The sequence below is a fragment of the Scyliorhinus torazame genome, chromosome 13, assembly GCF_047496885.1.
Source record: "Scyliorhinus torazame isolate Kashiwa2021f chromosome 13, sScyTor2.1, whole genome shotgun sequence".
Classification (NCBI taxonomy): Eukaryota; Metazoa; Chordata; class Chondrichthyes; order Carcharhiniformes; family Scyliorhinidae; genus Scyliorhinus; species Scyliorhinus torazame.
In genome coordinates this window covers 80,077,177-80,098,281 of record NC_092719.1, presented here as the reverse complement: position 1 = coordinate 80,098,281, position 21,105 = coordinate 80,077,177, and the positions used below count along the sequence as shown (strand labels likewise).

Here is a 21,105-nt window from a genome sequence, read left to right as displayed (position 1 = left end):
CAAAACCCGGTCAACCAGGTTCCAACGCCCCCCACCCCCCCAAACCACATTCTCACTCACCAGCCAACCTTCGCTTGCTAGTGCGGAAACCCTTGCGCAAGCTCCTTTCCCATTTCCCTCCTCAGTAACCTGGCCCTGGAAAAACAGTGCAAAAGCCCCCAGAAAAAAGACACAAACCCAAAGCCCAATATGCTTGTAAACAACTATAAACTAAGGTAAATTACACTTCCCCCGTTCAAAAAACCTCACAAAAATCATACAATCCCTCCATCAAATACAAAACGACAAACAGAGAAAAAGAGAGATAAAGACAAAGCACAGTCCCCCTCCCCTCAACCCAAGTCACAGTCCCATCTATCATTTCAGCCCCAGTCCTTCGCCCTTCATGAACGCCTCCAACGTCTCAAAATAAAAATCCCTCAAGTTGTGCGACACTCTCAACTTCACAGGGTAGACCACTCCAAACCTCATGCCATTACATCACAGAGCCACCTTCACCCACCTTCTCCCCAATTCCGTCAAGTCTTGGTACATTCGTTTATCAACGCCTTCACACCTCACCTCTTGGCTCTGCGTCGCCCAATTCAGGACCTTCTTCACGTGGAACTTATGGAAGCAGATTATGACCGCCCTGGGTGGCTCATTTGCTTTTGGCTTTGGCCTGAGAGACCGATGTACCCTGTCCAACATGTATCGGGAGGGTCTTCCCCCTCCCCCACCAATCGGCCAGCACTCCTTTCGAAGTACTCAGTCGGCCTCGGTCCCTCCACTCCGGCAGGCCCACGATCTGTAGATTTTGCTGCCTTGACCTCTTCTCCAGGGCCTCCACTTTAGCCCTTGAGCCTTTTGTTGGCCTCCGATACCTTCTGCAGCTCCTCGCCCATCGATGTGAACTGGTCACTGTGTTTCGACAGAGTCTCCACCCGCTTCAGCTTCTTTCCTTGTTCCCATATCTCGGCCAATGTCTTCGACATGGGGTAATTGCCTCCTTCACCCACTCTTTCATCGCGCCCATCATCTGCCTCCGCAGCACCTCCATGTGCTTGCCGAACTGCCTCTCAAATTCCCTGCCATCACCTCGGTTAGAGTTTCCATTGTGAGGGGAGTGACCCCACCCAGCGACCCATCTTTCTTCCTGCCGGACTCACCAACTGACTCGACGGCGGACTTTCGCTCGCCTCCTTGTTTCCAGTGCCCTTCTTTTGGGTCTTCGACATCTCGCACCTTATACCTTCCCACACCAGCTCATTCAAATCTACCCCTGAAACCGGGCATAAAAGTCCAAAAAACAGCTTCAAGCAGGAGCCACATGACATGTGATCTCCACCTACATGCTGTCACCGGAAGACTGGTGGATACCTGTTAATGGGATATTTACTCAAAGAATGGAAAGGTGGTCGACACAATTGTTTCAATTATTGGAATGATTTCTCTATAAAATGTGATTTCAGCCATTTATTTAACAATGGAACATGTGGTTCCCATTCATTCTTGGGATATTGTAATCTGCATTGCAATGCAGTGATCACTAATTCTGTAAAATAATGCCGATCTTGTAATTCTGCCCAGCTAGTTTGGATGAAACTTATTGCAGACAGTTCGTGCAGCTATTTAGCGATCATCGTTTTCAAAATAGATCGGATTATAATGGTGTATCAACCATGTTCGGTGAAGAACTTACTGCATTTTGTAAACCCCGTTTTAAAGCACTTTTAAAAGTCACTTCAGATATTTGTGTTTCGCTCTTTCATACCTAATTTGGATTTTTTTTCAGGTGAATTTCATAGTCAGTGATTCAAGAGCACATACTCTGAACTCCTGGGGACAAGAAGATCAGAACCTACAGGAGGTAGAACAATTTTTTTTTGCTTTTGGAGTGGGGGAATAAATTGTTGCAATCAATTGCATTGACTTACATAGTCCTACATTTTTATGGTTGATTTTCAAACAATTGTTTCTTGTGCACAGGACATATCTGGGCAATTTTCCACATTGCTGGTCAAATGCCAGTGTCATAGCTGTACTGGAGCAGCTTGGCTAGGCGCACGGCAAGTTCTGAAGGACAAGGCTTCAGTACTATTGTCGGAATACTGACTGGGCCCTTGGCTTTTGCAGTATCCAGTGCCTTCAGCCGTTTCTGATATCAGGTGAGGTGAATAAAATTGGGTGAAGACTGGCATCTGTGAAGCTGGGACCTCAGAAGTAGGCTGAGATGGATCATCCACTTGGCACCTCTGGCTGCAGATTGTTGCAAATGTTTCAGCCTTTTATTTTGCACAGATATGCTGGGCTCCTCCATCATTGAGGATGGGTATATTTGTGGAGCCTCCTCTTCCAGTGAGTTGTTTAATTGTCTGCCACCATTCACGGCTGGATGTGGCAGGTACACACAACTGACACAGATTTGCAGTCTTCCCACAAAATACTCAACTCCTAACTGGCCTAATACTCATATTATCCTGATCAGATATTCTTTCACTCGACAACCACATTCAAAGTTGTGGGCCTTCCTGTAACTTCTTAATCCAAGCAACTTTATACAGAAAACCTCTGTTGTCAAGACTCCTTCACTGCAAGTTAGTGGATGCAATCCACTAAGTCTTGTTTTTAAAGATTATTGGATATTATAAGAAGGAAATATGTGAAAAATGATGCTGTTTTGTGTAATACAGTCCCACTGCTGATAGTGGGTGTACAGTGAAAAAGCGTTACTCATGTCTCAATATCAGTCTGATAAATTTAATGCTGCAATGTTAACAACTATATGTTAAATTTAGTTTATCACGATTCGGCTATTCCTTTGTAGATGTAATATTTGTTATTTTAGAATTTTCCTTCAGTAGGTATATTCAGGCACTTAGTAGTCCTGCCAAATCCAGTCATGAATGGTGGTGGACAATTAAGCAACTCACTGGAGATGGTGGCGGTTGGGGGGGGGGGGTGCGCTCCACCCTTAATGCTGGGGTAGCCCAAGACTCTGTTGCAAATATAAGGCTGAAAGGTTGGTAACCATTTTCGGCCAGGAATAGCGAATGGATATGCCCATCGTCACAGATGATCTCCAGCTAACGCGATTCACTCTACGTGATAACAAGAAACAGCTGGAGGCACTGAATAACGCGAAGGCTGTGGTCCCTGTCAGCATCCTAGCTGTAGCACTGATGACTTGTGCTCCAGAATTAGCTGTGCCCCCAGCCAAGCTGCTTGAGTACAGGAACAGTGTGGAAAATTACCCAACTATGTCCTAATCACCAAAATGTCGCCGCTGGTTGGAGTTGCCGGAACTCCTGCAGCAGTGTTTTTGGGTGAACCATTTTCAACTGCTTTATTAATGACCTTCCCTCCATCATAAGGATAAGAAGTGGGATATTGACTGATGATTGCGCAATGTTCAGTACCATTCGCAATTCCTGATGTATCAAAGCTGTCCTTGCCTGCAGGTAGGACAATCTGAGCAATATTCAGGCTTGACCTGCTAAATGAAAAATGATATTTGCGCCAGACAATGACCATCTCCAACAAGAGCTAATCTAACTATTTCCCCATGACATTCAATGACATTAACATCACTGAATTTCTCACCATCAACATCCTGGGGGTTACCACTGACCAGAACTTTTAACAGAACAAGCCATATAAATACAGTGGTGAGTAACTCACCTCATGGCTCAGCAAAGCCTGTCCCCATCTGCAAGGCACAAGGCAGGACTGTGAGTATTCTCTACTTGCCTGGCTGAGTGCAGCTCTAAATACACTCCAGAAGCTCAATCTTATCCAGGGCAAAGCAGCTTGCTTTGATACCCTATCCACCACCTTAAATATTCATTCTACTCCCACCACTGACGCACAGTGGCAGCAGTGTCTAGCATCTACATGATGCAGTATAGCAACTTGTAAAGCCTCCTTTGACAGCACCTTTCAAATCGGGACCTGTAACAAGTAGAAGGACCAGGGCAGCAGATTCATGGAAACACCACCACCTGCAAGCTCCCCTCCAAGCCACACACCATCCTGGCTTGGAAATATATCGCTGTTCCTTTCCTTCACTGTACCTGGGTCAAAAAGCTAGGACTCCCAAACAGCACTGTGGTGTATCTATGCAACATGGACTGCAGAGGTTCAAGAAGGCTGCTCCCCACCATCACCTAAAGGACACTCAGGGATAGGTATCTAATACTGGCCTTGCCAGCAACCCTTGCATCCTATGAGGCAATGGAAGAAAATATTCTGAATTAAAGCAAAATGCATAAATGCTCACAGAAACAGTGGTCTGCTCATATTGATTAGAGCTGAAATAAGTCGTGAGCATTTCACATTGCTATTAGGAAGGCTTTTTTAAGAAAACGATACAATTTCAACTAAGCTTCCAATCTATGCAATTCTTTCGCTTGCCACCATCAACCATAAAAAAATTCTGTAGCCAATTACAAAGTTGATGCCCTCAGATATTCTGGATAGAAAGGTGTTTTATAGGTAGTTTGTACCCCTTTACCTAGTGATCTTGAATCAGCTCTGATGTTAGGATGCAGCTTGCACTGCTCTGCATTGACTGCAATAAGGGGGCTGGTTTAGCACACTGGGCTAAATCGCTGACTTTTAAAGCAGACCCGGGCAGGCCAGCAGAATGGTTCAATTCCCGTACCAGCCTCCCCGAACAGGCGAATGTGGCGACTAGGGGCTTTTCACAGTAACTTCATTGAAGCCTACTCGTGACAATAAGCGATTTCATTTCATAACAATGTAGAATGCCCTAAGTTAAGTCCAAAGTGCATATTAACTAGCAGATAACCTTTCACCTCTGGTCAGCGCTATTATAACGGTACTTTACATTTCAGCTTTTAAAACAAAAAGTTTCTTGAATTGACCCAGTGATAGTGAAGGAATGGCAATATAATTCCAAGTCAGAATGGTGTGCAAGTTGATGGGAACTTGGGGTGTTCCCATGCTTCTGCGACCCTTTTCTTTCCACGTGGTAGAACCTGCTGGTTTGGAGGTTCTCATAGTAGAGTCATAGAGGTTTACAGCATGAAAACAGGCCCTTCGGCCCAACTTGACCATGCCACCTAGTTTTTACCACTAAGCTAGTCCCAATTGCCTGCATTTGGCCCAGTAGAGTACTTGCTCACTATCCTTACTCTCTGTCTACTTCAGTTCTGTCAAAGGAGCCTTGGTGAATTGCTACAGCATCTCCTGTAGGTGGTGCACACTACCACTATTGTGCCAGTGGTAGAGAGAGTGAATGTTTAAGGTGGTGGCTGGGATACAGGTTAAGCTGATCACACGCTCCATTAAATTGGTGAAGAGAGGAGTATTTTGTTGTATTTAACGCTATCCAATTACTGCAGCCAACCAGAAGAAACCTTTAATTTCCTACTGGTAATTCTGCTTTGTGCATCGAACATTCTATTATGGAAGACATTTGCACATTTTAACATTTTCAAAGAACAGTTATTCAGGGACATAAAAGGTTTTAAATTGATTCTGTACCATGTATAAAAGTGTCCAGTATCTTGACATTGTTATGGTACTGTTTCTACCTTGTTTAATAACTGGAAGGTGGTTAAGTGACAGAATTAATTGCTATTTGTAAATGTATGGGTTAATTAATGAATGCACGGATTTGTTAAAGGCAAACAGTGTTTTACTAACTTGATCAAGTTCTTTAATGGAGAAGTGAAGGTATTAGAACATAGAACATACAGAGCAGAAGGAGGCCATTCGACCCATCGTGTCTGCACCGACCAACTTAAGCCCTCACTTCCACCCTATCCCTGTAACCCAATAACCTCTCCTAACCTTTTTGGTCACGAAGGGCAATTTATCATGGCCAATCCACCTAACCTGCACGTCTTTGGACTGTGGGAGGAAACCGGAGCACCCGGAGGAAACCCACGCAGACACGGGAAGAACGTGCAGACTCCACACAGACAGTGACCCAGCGGGGAATCGAACCTGAGACCCTGGAGCTGTGAAGCCACAGTGCTATCCACGTGCTACCGTGCTGCCCATATTTGCAGAGGGTCATTTGATTGCTGTGTATATGAACTTTCAGGCCTAAACGTGCCAGCACAATCATGGGGACATAGACTGTGTAGATATGAAACTGGCCAGTGGGCAAAAAGAAACAAGAACTTGTGTTTCTTCACAGGAGGGAAGTGGTGTTCCCCAAAGATTGATATGGAAGCACTGCCTTGTATTATGTATTAATTACCTGAACTTGGGTATTCAAGGCAAAATGTCAAAATTTGTGATAAACTTGGACATGCAATAAACAACGACAAGGATAGTAACAGATTTCAAGAGGACGTATGTGGACTGGTTAAATTGTGAGGCATGCGGGGGGTACAAATTTAGCACACACAAGAGTTTGGTAAGAAAATTGGGAGGCAATATGAACTAAGTGAAAGAGCAAATTAGTGCAGAGGCAGGAACCTGAAAGGGAAGCAGAAAATGTTGTAAGTATTCAGCTCTGATGAAAGGTCATTCATCTGAAACATGAACTAAATTATACAATTTTAAAGGACATGCGGGAACAGACACCTGGGGCTGCATGAAAACAAGTCATCAAAGGTGGCAGGACAAGTTGAGAAAGCTATTTTTTGAATAATAAGATAAATGGATCTTGGATTTGTGAAAACGATTAGAATACGAAAACAAGGAAGTTGGCTAAAACTTTGGGTTAGGTCCCAAGTGGAGCCTCTGATGCTAGGCACCACGTTCTAGGAAAAATGTCACGGCCTTGGAAATAGTGGTGAAGGCATTGACCAGAAAAGTACCAGAGATATGGGTCTTCAATTATAGGGAGAGACTGGTGAAACTGGGATTGTTGAAGGCGACACAGAGGCACAACGGTTAACACTGCTGCCTCACCCCGCCAGGGACCCGGGGTAAGTTCCGGCATTGGCTGACTGTGTGGAGTGTGCACTTTCTCTCCATGTGCATGGGTTTCCTCCGGGTGCTCCAGTTTCCCCCCTCAGTCCAAAGCAGGTTAGGTGGATTGGCCATGATAAATTGCCCCTTAGTATCCAACAAGGTTAGGTGGGCTTACTGGGTTACAGGGATAGGGTGGGGGTATGGGCCTAAGTAGGTGCTCTTTCAGAGGGCTGACGCAGACTCGATGGGCCAAATGGACTGTATGGATTCTATGATTCAATGTTTTCTTTGGGGCACAGATGGAGAAGAAGACATTTGTTAGAGGTGTTCAAAACCATGAATAGTTTAGATAGTGTTAGGGAGAAATAGTTTCCAAAAAGGTTGGTAACTAGAGGACACAGATTTGATATGATTGGTAGAAGAACCAGATCTGACATGAAGCAATTTTTACGCAGCGAGTTTCAAAACAATTTCATAATACTGAAATGGGGGATAATTTGCAGTGCTATGGGGAAAAGGCAGGGATGTGGGCCTAAATTGAATGGCTCTACCACAGAGATGGTGGACTGAATGGCTTCACTCTGCGCTGTATCATTCTCTGCTTTTTATGACTTGGCTTATGAATATACATCACGTTTTTAGTCAAATAATCATTTTGAGGAGCTCAATGTAATATGTAAAAATCTTAATCTTAGCAAGCAAAGATGAGATCCTATTTCTGTCACAGTTGATGGCAGCCTTGGCGGCTGTTGGACCTCCCAACACACGCATGGACCCAGAATGCTGCAGCGTGCTGCATGGCTTAGTCGAAGCTGTGGAGGTCCTGTGTAAATGTACAGACTATCAGCACGAAGCTCGGACCACGTTAATGGAGAATGCTGACCGTGTCAGCAACAGGGGTCGAATCATCTGTATAACAAATGCCAAAAGGTGCGCTGCTTCATATTCCCTGCATCCTTCGCAATAATTATTCAATAGTTTGAGCAGATATACTCTCTGCGATCCTATTAAATTGCAAATTTTGGCTGAATTGCATGAAAATGGTTGCTTTTCATTTCTGAGCTGATTGCACTCCAGTGCTTCAATTGTCTTGGAACAAAATGCATTATGAACACAAAAAGATTATTTATCTGCTTCAGATTAAATAGATGCTTTCAGTCGTCTATTTGAGATGCATTTGAGGGTGGGGTATGAATCCTAATTTATGATCCATATTATCGTATATTATACAGTCATTTTATATTTTTATAATTTAGTTGTATTTAATGGTCTGGTTGTGCAGTTATGGAATAGTTCCATTGGTGATAATGGCCTAATTTATGAGTTAAAAGATCATTCTTTAAAACTAAACTCAATATTTATTAAACTACTTTAATGATGTGCAAATCAATTTAGTTGAGAAAAATATGCCAATGTTAGAATAAGTAATATTGTGACTTTGGTGCAAAATTCAGCATTTTAATCAAAACTATTCTATATTTATTTAGTCCTGACTCTCCCCTCTTGCACTGGCAGTGTTTTGCCTTTCAGTCTACTGCCGTCACCCCCTCTTCAAACCACCAACTCGTGACTCCACCGATCCGTTTTTTATTCTTTCATAGAATGTGGGCATCACTGGCACGGTCAGCATGTGTTGCCCATCCCTAATTTCCCTTGAACCAACCAAGTAGTTTGCTGGACTATTTCAAAGTCAGCCATATTGCTGTGGGTCTGGGGTCACATGTAGGTCAGACCAGGTAAAGACGGCAGATTTCCTTCCCTAAAGGGAAGGAACCAGATGGATCTTTACAACAATCATTGATCGCTTCATGATCACCATGACTGAGACTAGCTTTATATTCCAAGTTGGTTGTGGACTGAATTCAAAGTCGACTAGCTGCTTTGGTGAGATTTGGACCCATACCCTCAGAGGATTAGCCTGGGTTTCTTTATTACTGTTTCAGTGACATTAGCACTATCCCACCATCTCCCTGTCTAAAATCTTTGCATGTGTTGTCGCCTCCCTAAACCATGCCAATCTTTTCCAGAATCCACGTTTGAATCCCTCCAATCAGATTTTCACCCCTGCCGCAAATACCATACTATGTGATTGTGACAAAGATAAACTTTCCCTCCTCCTTTCTTGCCCTGTCTGCAGCCCTTGATATAGTGACTGCACATCCTCCTCCAACACATCTCCACTGTCGTCCAGCTGGCTGTGACTACATTAATTTGGTTCCAATTTTATCTATCTAATCATAACCAGATTATCACTTGCGATGGCTTATCTTCATGCTCCGCTTATTTACCTCTGGTGCCTCCCAATGATCTATCCTTGGCCACCAATTTCTCATCTACATGCCACATCTCGGGGACATCACCTCTCTTGGCTCCTCCACTGTTACTAACTTATCAGACTGCTTATCTGACATCCAGTACTGGAAGAGCAGAAATTCTGTTCGATTAAATATTGGGAAGACTGAAACCATTGTTTTTTGACTCTAGTTCCAAACTCTATTCCCTCGCTACTGTCTCCATCCTTCTCCCTGGCAATAGTTTTGAGACTAAATCAGCCTGTTTGCCACCTTGGTGTCAGATTTGACCGTGGGGTGAGCTTCCGATTTCATATATATGTCATGCCGAAGACCAACTATCTTTGCGCCTGTCTTAGCTCAACTGCTGCTGAAAGTCTCTTTGTTTCTCCAGGCCTGACTATTCCAGTGCTCCCATGGCTGCTGTCCCACGTTTTACCTTCCATAAGCCTGAGGTCAGCCAAATCGCTATTGTCAGTATCTTAGCTTGCAACAAGCCCTGTTCACCCATCACCCCTGTGCTCGCTGACGTACATTAACCCCCGGTTAAGCCGCGTATCAGTTTTGAAATTCTCATCTCACCCCTCCCTATCTCTTATTTCCTCAAGCCCCACCATCTTTGAGATGTTTTCATCTAATTCCAGCCTCTTGAGCATCCCCGATTTTAACCATTCCAACATTGGTGTCCTGTCTTCAGTTGCATAGGCCACAAGCTCTGGAATTTCTTCATTCCGCTTCCCATCTTTCTAGCTTGCTTTTCTCCGTTAAAAGCTTTCTTAAAACTTAACTCTTTGATGCCTAGGTTTTTGAACATCGTGTGTGTGTGTATGTATATGTATGGCACATGTGCGTCTTAAAACAAAATGTTGTTGTCAGTTTTGAGCGACAATCATCTAGCATCTTGGTATGATCTGGCAAGATGTAGTTAATGCCTTTTGCAACCGGTGGGTATTGCACAGGCTGGAGTGCAACATCAGCCCCAGGAACAACATTTTAATTTGAATAGATAAGTTTCCTTTAAAATGTTGCCTTTCGTCACAGTGCCTATAATTTTGTTAATTTACTAATTAATTGATTTTGGGGGTTTAAAAGAATATAAAGAAAGTCAGCTGGGTGATGGGCAGGTAGTTAGGAGGTAGTAATCAGTAATGCTACATCCTGTGAACAAGCCCTCTCGCAAACAAAAGATCTGTCTTGTTTCATACTTCACCATCTGGCTTGAATCCATTTAACACGCCTTAGCCAAGCTTTTAATACCGCTTCCTTTTATGCAGCGGCTAATTGTTTTGGACTACATCTCTGAAAAGCATTAGGACATTTTTCTATTCTAAATCCATTATATAAATGTGAACTCTGTCACTGCCATTTTTGGAGATGCAGGTGTAGCTGATGCTATTGAAAACAACTTTGTAGATCTAAACCTGAAAACATTTGGATCGGTGTTAAATAATAGAATAATTAAACCACTTTGCTGCGGGTTTGTTTCTTGTACTTGGAGTGTGTTGCTGGTAATGGACCAAACTCTGTTGATTAGCAAGATTACTTTTAGCGAATGATTTCAACATTAGCAGCCTCTTTCTATTCTGAACTCTGTGCTACTTTTGATAAATTTGTTCTGATTCCTTTCTTTGTTTCTTTGCTAAATTTTCCTTGCAGTGATAGCCATGTCCGAATGTTAGAAGACTGTGTCCAAGAGACAATCCATGAGCACAACAAGTTAGCAGCTAGTTCGGACAAGTAAGTTTGAGCCAGTTTGTCAGTACAGTGAATGTACTTTGTTTAGCTTTATTTAGATATATATCTGTTGTATTTACAAAATGATTCCTGCATCTTCTCACTTTTGATTGGTACCGTCTGCAAATTGGCCCATCTTCAGTGACATGAGTGGTTTCAAAGTGGCCATTTTCCATTGGTCATCTACAGGTTTGTCCAGAGGTCTGTTTGTAGCAGCTTTGAAACATTTTACTTGCTCAACACAGAGAACAGAAAGAGATTCTTTTGTATTGCAACATCTTCTTGAAGATCTACCAACTTAACTGCTTAGTGTGGAATTTGTTTGTTGAAATGAAAAGACCTTGTTTTTAAAGCACTTAATTCATATTTACCAAAGCTGAAGGACAAATATGCCAAATTGCTTCTTATTATTTCTGAGAAATATTCAGATAACCTACCCGTTTACAGTAACTAAATTTGAGAATAGATAAGTGTGGTTATTTGCTTTAAGCAGATGGTTTGCTAAATATTTATTCTTTCCTTTCCGTTCAGCCTGATGCAGATTCAGCACTGTGAACTGGTCTTAATTCACACTTATACAGCAGGTGAAGACAGCCTAGTTTCTGACCGTCCAAGGAAAGATGTAAGTTCTATTTTCTGTAAAGGTTTTGAACACAACACACCATTGAATTTTAGCGGCACTTAAATTCGGGACAATTGAGGCACGGGTTGTACAAATTGTCACTTCTGCATTGCTTTGAATCATTACATTTATTTGAATCCCTATTTTATGGATGCGCAAAATACATCCTAATTGGATGCTAAGGTGCAGCAATGCGAGACCAACTTTGGGAAGGTGTTTAAGCCCACTTGGGCTTGACACTGCATGGCCTGTTTGGTACAATAACTCTCTTATCCTGCACATTGGGGCTTTTTAATTACATTAAAGCTGACAAATAAATGCAGATGGTTTTAAAATTCCTCCCAATTGAATGTGCAGCTTAATTTTGGTTTGGTTTGAGATATCAAGGACAAATTTCCTATGATGCACTTTAAACAGTATATACACAAAATCAGTGTTTTGTCGTCACAATATTAATTTAGCACTGGTGTCTAATAAAACGCCATTGGTCGGTGTCCAAATTGTTTCCTACAGATATCTTTGGCTCTAACAAGTGAAGTGCACAGTGTCCGAGCAGGAAGACAGCTGCCTGCAAAACTCACCACCCTTGTCCAGCAACACTTTGACCTTGCCTCCACTACTATTACTAACATACCCATGAAGGTGCGTCTATTCCCTCAAATCAGGTTTTGTTTTTTTAAGTAGAGTGCAGCATCTAATTGTTTTTTATTTCTTATTTTCAGTTTGTGAAAATTAACATTTTTCAAAGTAATTTTCAAATTATTTTCTCTCCACATCATATTTCTGTTTGCTAGCCTACATTCAGTGTCAGTGAACAGGTTAGTAAATTTGAATTTAAAATAGAACATTAGATCATGAAAACTGATCAATAGGTTATATTGCATGTAACACGTGGCAGTGTGCAATATAATCATTTTTTTGGTTGAATAGTTTTCCTTTTCAATTTTGCAGTCACTCTCAAACTGTCTGCTCTTGTAACATTACCTTATGATCCTTTGTATGATAATGTCACAAAAACTGTTCCCTTACATCCGTATTGTTCTTTCCATTATATGTGTTTCTGTGTATCTACCCTGTATCGTATTTGTGTGGCATGCAATGATAATGTACTTGCTGCAATTTGTTCATTGTTGAACGCTTTCTAAACAGTGCGATTTTGGGGGGGTGGGATTTAGTGCAGGGGACACATGGAGGAGGTTGACCTTTATTGAAATGTTTTAAAAATAAAACTTAATATTTCTAGATATTTTCCAAGTAATATTCCAACAGTGCAGATAATCATTTATAAAGTTCAGGCCTTCTTGACTGTATTATTCAAATACAATGAGCGTGTCAGTGCAGAGCGTGTTAGGACAACTTTGAGCTGTTAATGTGTTGATGGTTTTACTGGTTCAAGTTGTGTCAGAACTCCCAGACTTGGTACCAGCCCACTGGTACAGTGCTGCCACAAGGTGGCGTGGTAATCTAATCACAGTACATGGTTTTAGCAGGAAATTGAAATTGATCCTCTCGCATCATCATTGTGTTGTCCCAAAAGGAAGGGTAAAATTAATGAAAAATACAGATTAATGCATTTTAAAAGGAATTTAAAGGTCTGTTAATCTACATGAATAATTAGAGTTCAGTGATAAAAACAGTAAATGGTGGAAACACTCCAGGAAAATGGAGATAAACATTTCTGACCTTTCATCAGAATTGATTTTATTTCAGATTTCCAGCATCTGCAGTGTTTTGCTTCTGTGTTAGAATTCAGGGACTGGATTCAGTTTTGTCGAGTTTGCAAATGATGTTGAGTGACCTGATGAGGCAGCTGAGGAGCTGCAAAAGTGCCCAAGCATAATTTGTATGTATGCAAAAATATATGGCTGGTGAATTTCAGTACAGTTCAGTGCAGGGAATGGCACATTGATGCATAGCCAAGCTTTGCTGCTGGATTAGAGTCTTGCTGAAAATATGCAGTGTGCTGATGGTAAGGGTACATCAAGAGTACCATGTTCAGCTTTCCCTCTGATCATCCAAACCAATAAGGCTGATGTAGAGAATGAGGTGGAGCACTGATGTCAGATAGAAGGCATGGTATTGTTACTAGACTAATAATAGAGAACTCAAATTCAAATCTCATCATGAGAATTTAGAGTTTAATTTTGTTTGAAAAATCTGGACGCTAAAAGCTGGTGCCAGTAAAAGTGACCATCAAGCTGCCATGTGGTTGTAAAATCCAAATCAATGTCTTTTGGGGAAGGAAATATGCCTTTATTCCCCAAGCAACTGCAGTGCCACGATACTGTTGTTAACTCCCTCTGAAGCGGCCAGACAAGTCATTCAGTTGTGTCAACTGATATAAGCACTGATTGTAACGGTTCAAGAAGATGCCCACTGCTAGCATCTTAAGGCAACTAGAGGTGGGCAGTTAATGGCCGTTTTGCCAGCTTCACCCATAAAGTAACTAAGTTACAGCGATCAAAAGTTAAATTTAGTGCAGGTGATGCAGGCTCAGTCCACCAGTTAGAGAATATTTTGTTTATTAAATTGTCAACAGTAACAAAGAATTGAAAATCAACTACATATCACACTAACCATTAAAACAACGAAACATCACCGTTCTGTATTGGTAGCAATACAAAGCTATATCAGCTAATTTTTTTTACAAAAATGTATCACCCCTCACAGGTTCCTCAACAGAAACAGAGGATAAGCCTGAGAATGTGTTATCATGTCCAGAACTTTGTCGTAGAATCTGTTCATCAATGTGCTACTTGTTCCACATATCAGTGCCTTTCTCTGTCCAGGATCCGTAGCTGTGCAGGGCCTCTCACACGGCCCAATCTCACTGGGACCAAATCCTGGCATCCACATATTCCACTGGTGCTTAAGGTGTAGTTGAACATCTTTGACTTCCAGCGTGTTTAACCCGTGGTGACATGCCAGTTACTCGCCACACCAGCAACAAAAGCATCAGCAATCTGCAAAAGCAGTTAGAGAACTGTGGGAAATCCATGGCACCTCCTCAAGGGCTGCGTAAGCAATTTAATTGCATCAAGGCAGTTAAGTGGGCAGCATCAGACCTCCCATAAGAATTAAATTCCCAGGAGGGTGGAAATCCCACCCCTGAGGGCTGCCAGCTTCTCTGCTGCCAGAAGTGCCGCTAGGAGAGATGACTGCTACTGATAATTCAGTGAGGTCTTCACCAGGAATCATTACTGGAGACAGGTGGGTCGGGGGTCACGGCAAAGGGCTTACCGGTAAGGGAGGCCAGATACAAGGGGGCCACTTCTCAACGCTGGATCCCTGAATCAAGCACAAGGTGCCTTTGAAAGAGGGAACCCCCTGAGAGGCTGCTGGCAAACCCAATAGGAGGATCAGGAGACGTACACGAGCTTGGAAGAATCCCTGAGCTACCAAGGACATTTGTCTTTGAATGGCTCAGAAATTAGCCTGATTAGCCAGCAAACAGGTTCTCTCTGTCAACCCATTCCCCCAATGCATTAAATGGGGCTCATTTTTTTTGCCAGTGGGAATGGTCCACACAATCAACACTGATGTCAGAAAAGCTTCAGGTGAGTGGTACCTGGAATTACCTTCTGGGTAAGGTAGAGGAAAGAGAAATTCTGGAGACACTTTAAGACAAATGCTACAATTGGCGATTCATCGGTTTCTGTAGAAGAATGAATTCAAAAGACCTTATGGTCATCTCCATCAATACTTGTACAAAATTGCAAAAAATATGGAACCAAGTAATGGAGATTGAGAGCTATACTGTAAGATTGAAAACTAGAAATTCGTTTGAAATCCTAATGGCTATCACTAAATCCAGATCTGCTTACTATAAACTTGAATTGTTTTAGCTTTTATATGTGCCTAATGTCTTGGGTGGATATGCATCATAAAATGTCTCCTTCTCAAAGTCGTAAATAAAATCTACAAAATCGTTCAGCTGAGAGATGACAGTTGATACTGCACGAAAATTATAGAACTCTTTATATTGAAAGTTGCAAAGTGTTTTCACAATTTCAAAACTCTCACATCACATAAGCAGATATCATTAGATGCACACAGTGATAGTTACACCAGGGCTGTTCTTGGAAATCCTCTGAGAGCTGTATGAATTTCGCAAGATAGGGAGGGATGATCTCATGGAGCGGTTTGAAAATGGGGATGCCAATTTTAAAGTGGAAGTATGCTTGACTGGGAGTCAATGTAGATGATGGGTTAATGGGGCTTGGTTGATCGAGGACATGGGTAGCAGATATTTGGGTTACCTCATGTTTATGGAGGATAGAATGTAGGAGACTAGCAATAAATGTGTTAGAAACATTGAGAAGTAACAAAGGCGCATAATTTGTGCGCCAGCATCAGCTGAGCTGAGGTGGGCAGTGTTGAGTGATGTGACAGGTGGAAATACGTGGTCTTGGTGATGGCCTAGATATGTAGTTGTTGGGCTTAAATATGACATGAAAAGTTCCCAACAGCCTGGCTTAACAGGCAGAGGCATGGAGGAAGTAGCCAGGGATTTGAGTTGTTGGTGCGAACTGAAAATGCCTCCAGTAAGTTGCAGCTCAGCCAGTACTGAATGTTGGACAAGCAGACTGACAATTTAGAGACAGTGAGTGAGAGCCGACGGATGGTGGCATTGATGAGATAGAGCTGGGTATTGTCAGCATACAAGTAGAAACAGATGTACCGTTGGATGATGTCACTGAGGGACAGAATGTAGATAGGAGAGGGTCAAGGATAGATCCTTGGGAAACACATGAGGAAACTATGCCGGAATGGGAAGAGAAGTTTATAAACTGGTATAAATATGAAACCAACATGTTCGTGGTCTTGCAGCTTGAGGAACATTCTTTTTGCCTATTCACCTGCAGAAAAGAACTAACGTGATGTTAGCGTCTAGACCTATTGTGCAAAGTGTAATTGAGTTCAAGGATTAAATTATGCTAAATGTAATGTGTTCTGACATGTTCCAATGAGCCATGTGGTTCCATGTTTTTCAAGTAAATTAAATGCTGAAACAAAATTGATTTTAAAATCTTTTCTCTGTTGAACTTAAAATAAATGTTTTATTAAAGCCAAAACTGGCCCAAATTAGTTATCCCAAAAGATGGGAGCAATTCAAAGAGGAATTTTGCAACTATAGTTGGTTCACTGCTTAGATATAACATCTGTTCACTGATTGTAAACAAGTGCATATAGCATTTACATTCTGACCATCCTTCATTTAAAGGAAGAACAACATGCAAACACTTCTGCAAATTATGATGTAGAACTTCTCCATCAAAAAGATGCTCATACTGAACTGCTAAGAAGTGGTAAGTGGCAGTTTAGACTTAATCTAGTAAGTGCATAGCATAAGTGTCATCAAGTTCTAAAATTGATATGTGCTCGGAACAAAAATAAAGCAAAAAAAAGTTGAGACATTGGGGAGATGAAAACAAACTAAAGAGTGTTTTTGCCTTGCCCCTCATTTTGGCTTTTCTACCTACATGTTTTGTGACCGTATGGGGAAAAAGTCGAGCAGGTTAAGCCTTTGCTCATTGGAGGTGATCTTATTGAAACATGAAAGATTCTGAGGGGGTTTGACCGGATAAATGCTGAAAGGTGGGACCATTCTGTGGGACTGTGAGAATTGGCTGCTTTGTTTCCTAAATTACAGCAGTAACCATTCTTCATGCCTCACTAACTGTAAAGTTTAGGACATCTGCAATTGTTATGGGTGTTATACCATTACAAGCCCTTGATTCACTCCTGTAGTGCAATTCAAACAATAGCTTAACTTAATTTGAGTGTGTATAAGAGCTTCTTAAACCAAGAACATTTCTTTCTGAGAACCCAGTTGGGGAAGAAAACTCAATATGCAGTGCAGAAAAGGAAATATTTGTGCTATCGACTTACTGAAGTACAGATTCTGTCATCTGTAGCATTTACTTTTCTAATGACAGGCATTTTTATTTATTTTTTCCACAGAAGGCAAGAACATGACACCAATAACATGTATGTCTAATTTTATTATCATTGAATTAGTAAATGTTATAATTATATAATTAATTTGTTATTTTATCCAGATTGCCCACCACTGTTATATGATATGATAACAAAATGTGACAGCTGGAAAACGGCATCTAAAAATTGAAAATCTAATGCTGCTTGCTGCACATGACCTTTCATGTTTAAAAGATTATTCTTCCTTAAAACAGAAAACAATATTTAGAATTGAGTTATGGATTGTAGTCCATAATCTTGATCAAATAACAGGGGCTGGGTGACCTTCATGCTCTGATGAGGTGGGATCCTACTATGCAATCAATCACCTGGTCTAGTTCTCCCACCACAGAAATCTAATTCAAAATCTGTCTGTTTAAATTCAGGCCTACAGATATAGAACACTAGATGTAGAGTTGGCACAACATGGAATCCCGACAGTGCAGAAGGAGGCCATTCAGCCCATCACATCTGCGCAGACCCTCTGAAAGAGCACCCTACCTATGCCCACCCCCCACCATATCCCCGTTGCCTCACACATAGATCATGGCCAATGCACCTAACCTGCATATCTTTGAATGGAGAACAAAGAAATGCCTGACCAACTAAATATATACTTTGGTTCTATCTTCATAAAGGAGGACACAAATAACATACCTGAAATGTTGGGGAACACAGTTTAGTGAGAGGGAGCAACTAAAGGAAATCCGTATTAGGAGGAAATTGATGGCTGATGAATCTCCAGGGTCTGACGATCTGCATCCCAAAGTATTTAAGGAAGTGGCCCTAGAAATAGTGGATATATTGGTGGTCACTTTCAAGATTCTATAGACTCTGGAACAGTTCCTACAGATTGGAGGGTAGCCAATGTAACTCCACTACTTAAAAAGGGAAGTAGAGAGAAAACGGAATTATAGACTAGTCAGCCTGACCTCGGTAGTGGGGGGAAATGCTAGGGTACATTCTAAAAAAATTAATAGCAGAACTCTTGAAAAACAGTGGCAGAATTGGACAGTCAGCATGGATTTGTGAAAAGGAAATCATGCTTGACAAATCTACTTTAATTTTTTGTGGATTTAACTAGTAGAGTTGACAAGGGGGAGCCAATGGATGTGGATTATTTGGACTTTCAGAAGTCTTTCGACAAAGTCTCACATTAGAGATTAGCGTGCAAAATTAAAGCGCATGGGATTGGGAGTGGTGTATTGAGATAGATTTTTTTAAAACTGGTTGGCAAATAGGAAACATAAAAAGTATGAATAAATGGGTCCCTTTCAAAGTGGCAGGCAGTGGCTAGTGGGGTACTGCAGGGATTAGTGCTAGAACCCCAATGTATATTAGATGCAGGAACTAAATGCAAAATCTCCAAATTTGCAGATGATAAATGTGATGTTATCCACTTTGGTAGCAAAAACAAGAAGGCAGACTATTAAAGGCTATAGATTGAGAGAGATTTGTGCAATGAGACCTGGGTGTCCTTGTACACCAGTCGCTGAAGGTAAGCATGCAGGTACAGCAGGCGGTAAAGAAGGCAAATGGCAGGTTGGCCTTCATAGCGAGGATTTGAGTACAGGAACAAGAATGTCTTGTTGCACTTGTACAGGGCCTTGGTTAGACCACATCTGAAGTTTTGTTTGCGGTTTTGGTCTCCTTATCTGAGGAAAAATGCTCTTGCTATAGAGAGTGCAGCGAAGGTTTACCAGACCGATTTCTGGGATGGTGGGACTGACTTATGAGAAGAGATTGAATCGGTCAGAATTATATTCACTGGAGTTTAGAAGAATGAAGGGGGAATCTCATAGAAATCTGCAAAATTCTAACAGGACTAGACCAGGTTAGTGCACAAAGGATACTCCAGATGGTGGTGGATGAGAGAACCAGGGGTCACAGTCTGAAGATACGGGGTAAACCATTTAGGACTAAGATGAGGAAATAAAATTTCATGAAGGGAAATGGAGCCTGTGGAAATAAAATTTCATGAAGGGAAATGGAGCCTGTGGAATTCGCTACCACAGAAAGCGGTTGAGGCCAAAACATTTTATTTTCTAAGGAATTAAATATTGCTCTTGGGGCTATAGGATCAAAGGATATAGGAGGAAAGCGGAAACAAGTTACTGAGTTGGATGATCAGCCATGATCATAATGAATGGTGGAACAGACTCGAAGGGCCAAATGGCCAACTCCTGCTCCAATTTTCTATGTTTCTGTGTAACAATGAAAGTAATAACTAATCAAAGTAGCCAAATGCCTTCCATGGTAGAACCGATGCACTTATCATTCCAGTGTAGTGTAGTTAACTTTTCACAATCAATTGAATTGAAGGTTCAAGGGATGTATGATTAATATATTGCACAAAACATGTTCTTTCGAATGTTTGTCTCCATGCTTGTAATAATATCCAAGCACACGATTCAGACTTGCCTAAGCCCTCTATAACTTGGTATCTGGAAAACAGAAAATGGCTCAATCTCTGCAGTTAAGTGTGTGAATATTCTTGTTGCATTTCTGGGTTGAGTTTAGATTTCCAGTGCCTGCACTGGAACAGCTGCAGCAAAAGTTTGGATTTCTGTTGCTTGATTTTCTCTTCCTATTAGAAAAAAAACCTTAATATCACTTCTTCTGATATTTGTAGGTGACCACTTCAAGGGAAAGAAAGGTAATTGGTAGTGTAACTTAGTCTTTCATGTAACAGGTTTAGAATTTTTTCCAAATGATCGCTAGCGACTTCTGAATTGTATCCCTCAGGTAAAGTATTGACAACAGGAGTTGGAAGGTATTTATCTAGATCAGTGAAACAATGCTGTATATATCAAAACTGCAAATGCCTCTGGCAGCAGTGTGTAGTACAGTGTGAATCAATATCTGCCTATTTTAAAATCAACCTTAAATAAACAATGTAACTTGTGAGACTCTTTGGGTATCTTCCTTTGGAAGAGACATTATGGCTGTGTAGAGGATGGAGCAAAGTTCAATAAGGTAATCAGAGATGAGTCTCTTTAGTTAGAAGAAGACACAAAAGAAAATGAAACACCTTTCAGTAGAAGAGAGAACCTTGAGAAGAGATTTAATGTGGCTTTCAAAACTCTGAGCATTCTGCATAATAAACTATATGAGGAGTGAATGTATTTCCTCTGTTTGAAGTGCCGGGAATGATAAATCCAACAGCGTTGTTAGAAGAAGAAAAGGGAGACTTTAGGAGAGAGTTCTTTACATGGTAGCTTGTTGGGACATCAAATGCTCTGCCAGTAACGGAATTCATCATGATTTTAAAAATGCAAGTGGATAAGTATTTGAAAACAAATAGATTAAAAGTAGGGGGAGGGTAAAGGGTGGGGAGGAGGAGAGGGGAAATTGGGAATTGATTTAATGGAGGGCTCTTTCAGAAAGCCAGCACCCTCGTGTTGGACCATATTGCCTCTCCGTGATATTTCACTCTGCAACCCACGCAACCAGAATGGTCATTGATTGTTAAAGTATCTTTTGTTTTTACGTGGATTTTATTTGGAGGTTGCAAATTAATTTCTTAGCTTGTAAGAAATACAAAATATTTAATGCTTACTCTTGATGGAAAGGAATGGGTTTGTACTCTTGCCCCCAATGATTTAG

The 21,105-nt window shown here is 41.4% G+C and overlaps 1 protein-coding gene across 4 annotated transcripts in view; it reads left to right on the top strand.

Annotated features, from left to right (window-relative positions):
* ints13 (integrator complex subunit 13) overlaps positions 1–21,105 on the top strand; it is a 98,704-nt gene that overhangs the window by 28,722 nt on the left and 48,877 nt on the right. The window contains exons 3-11 of one of the 4 annotated variants that reach the window (XM_072471854.1): positions 1,775–1,849; positions 7,601–7,803; positions 10,821–10,901; positions 11,430–11,520; positions 12,034–12,162; positions 12,315–12,338; positions 16,745–16,829; positions 17,485–17,511; positions 20,132–20,155. In XM_072471854.1, coding sequence (XP_072327955.1) covers positions 1,775–1,849; positions 7,601–7,803; positions 10,821–10,901; positions 11,430–11,520; positions 12,034–12,162; positions 12,315–12,338; positions 16,745–16,829; positions 17,485–17,511; positions 20,132–20,155 — 739 coding nt within the window. The remainder of the gene's footprint in view (positions 1–1,774; positions 1,850–7,600; positions 7,804–10,820; positions 10,902–11,429; positions 11,521–12,033; positions 12,163–12,314; positions 12,339–16,744; positions 16,830–17,484; positions 17,512–20,131; positions 20,156–21,105) is intronic. The other 3 variants (XM_072471856.1, XM_072471855.1, XM_072471857.1) reach the window with 3 other exon arrangements.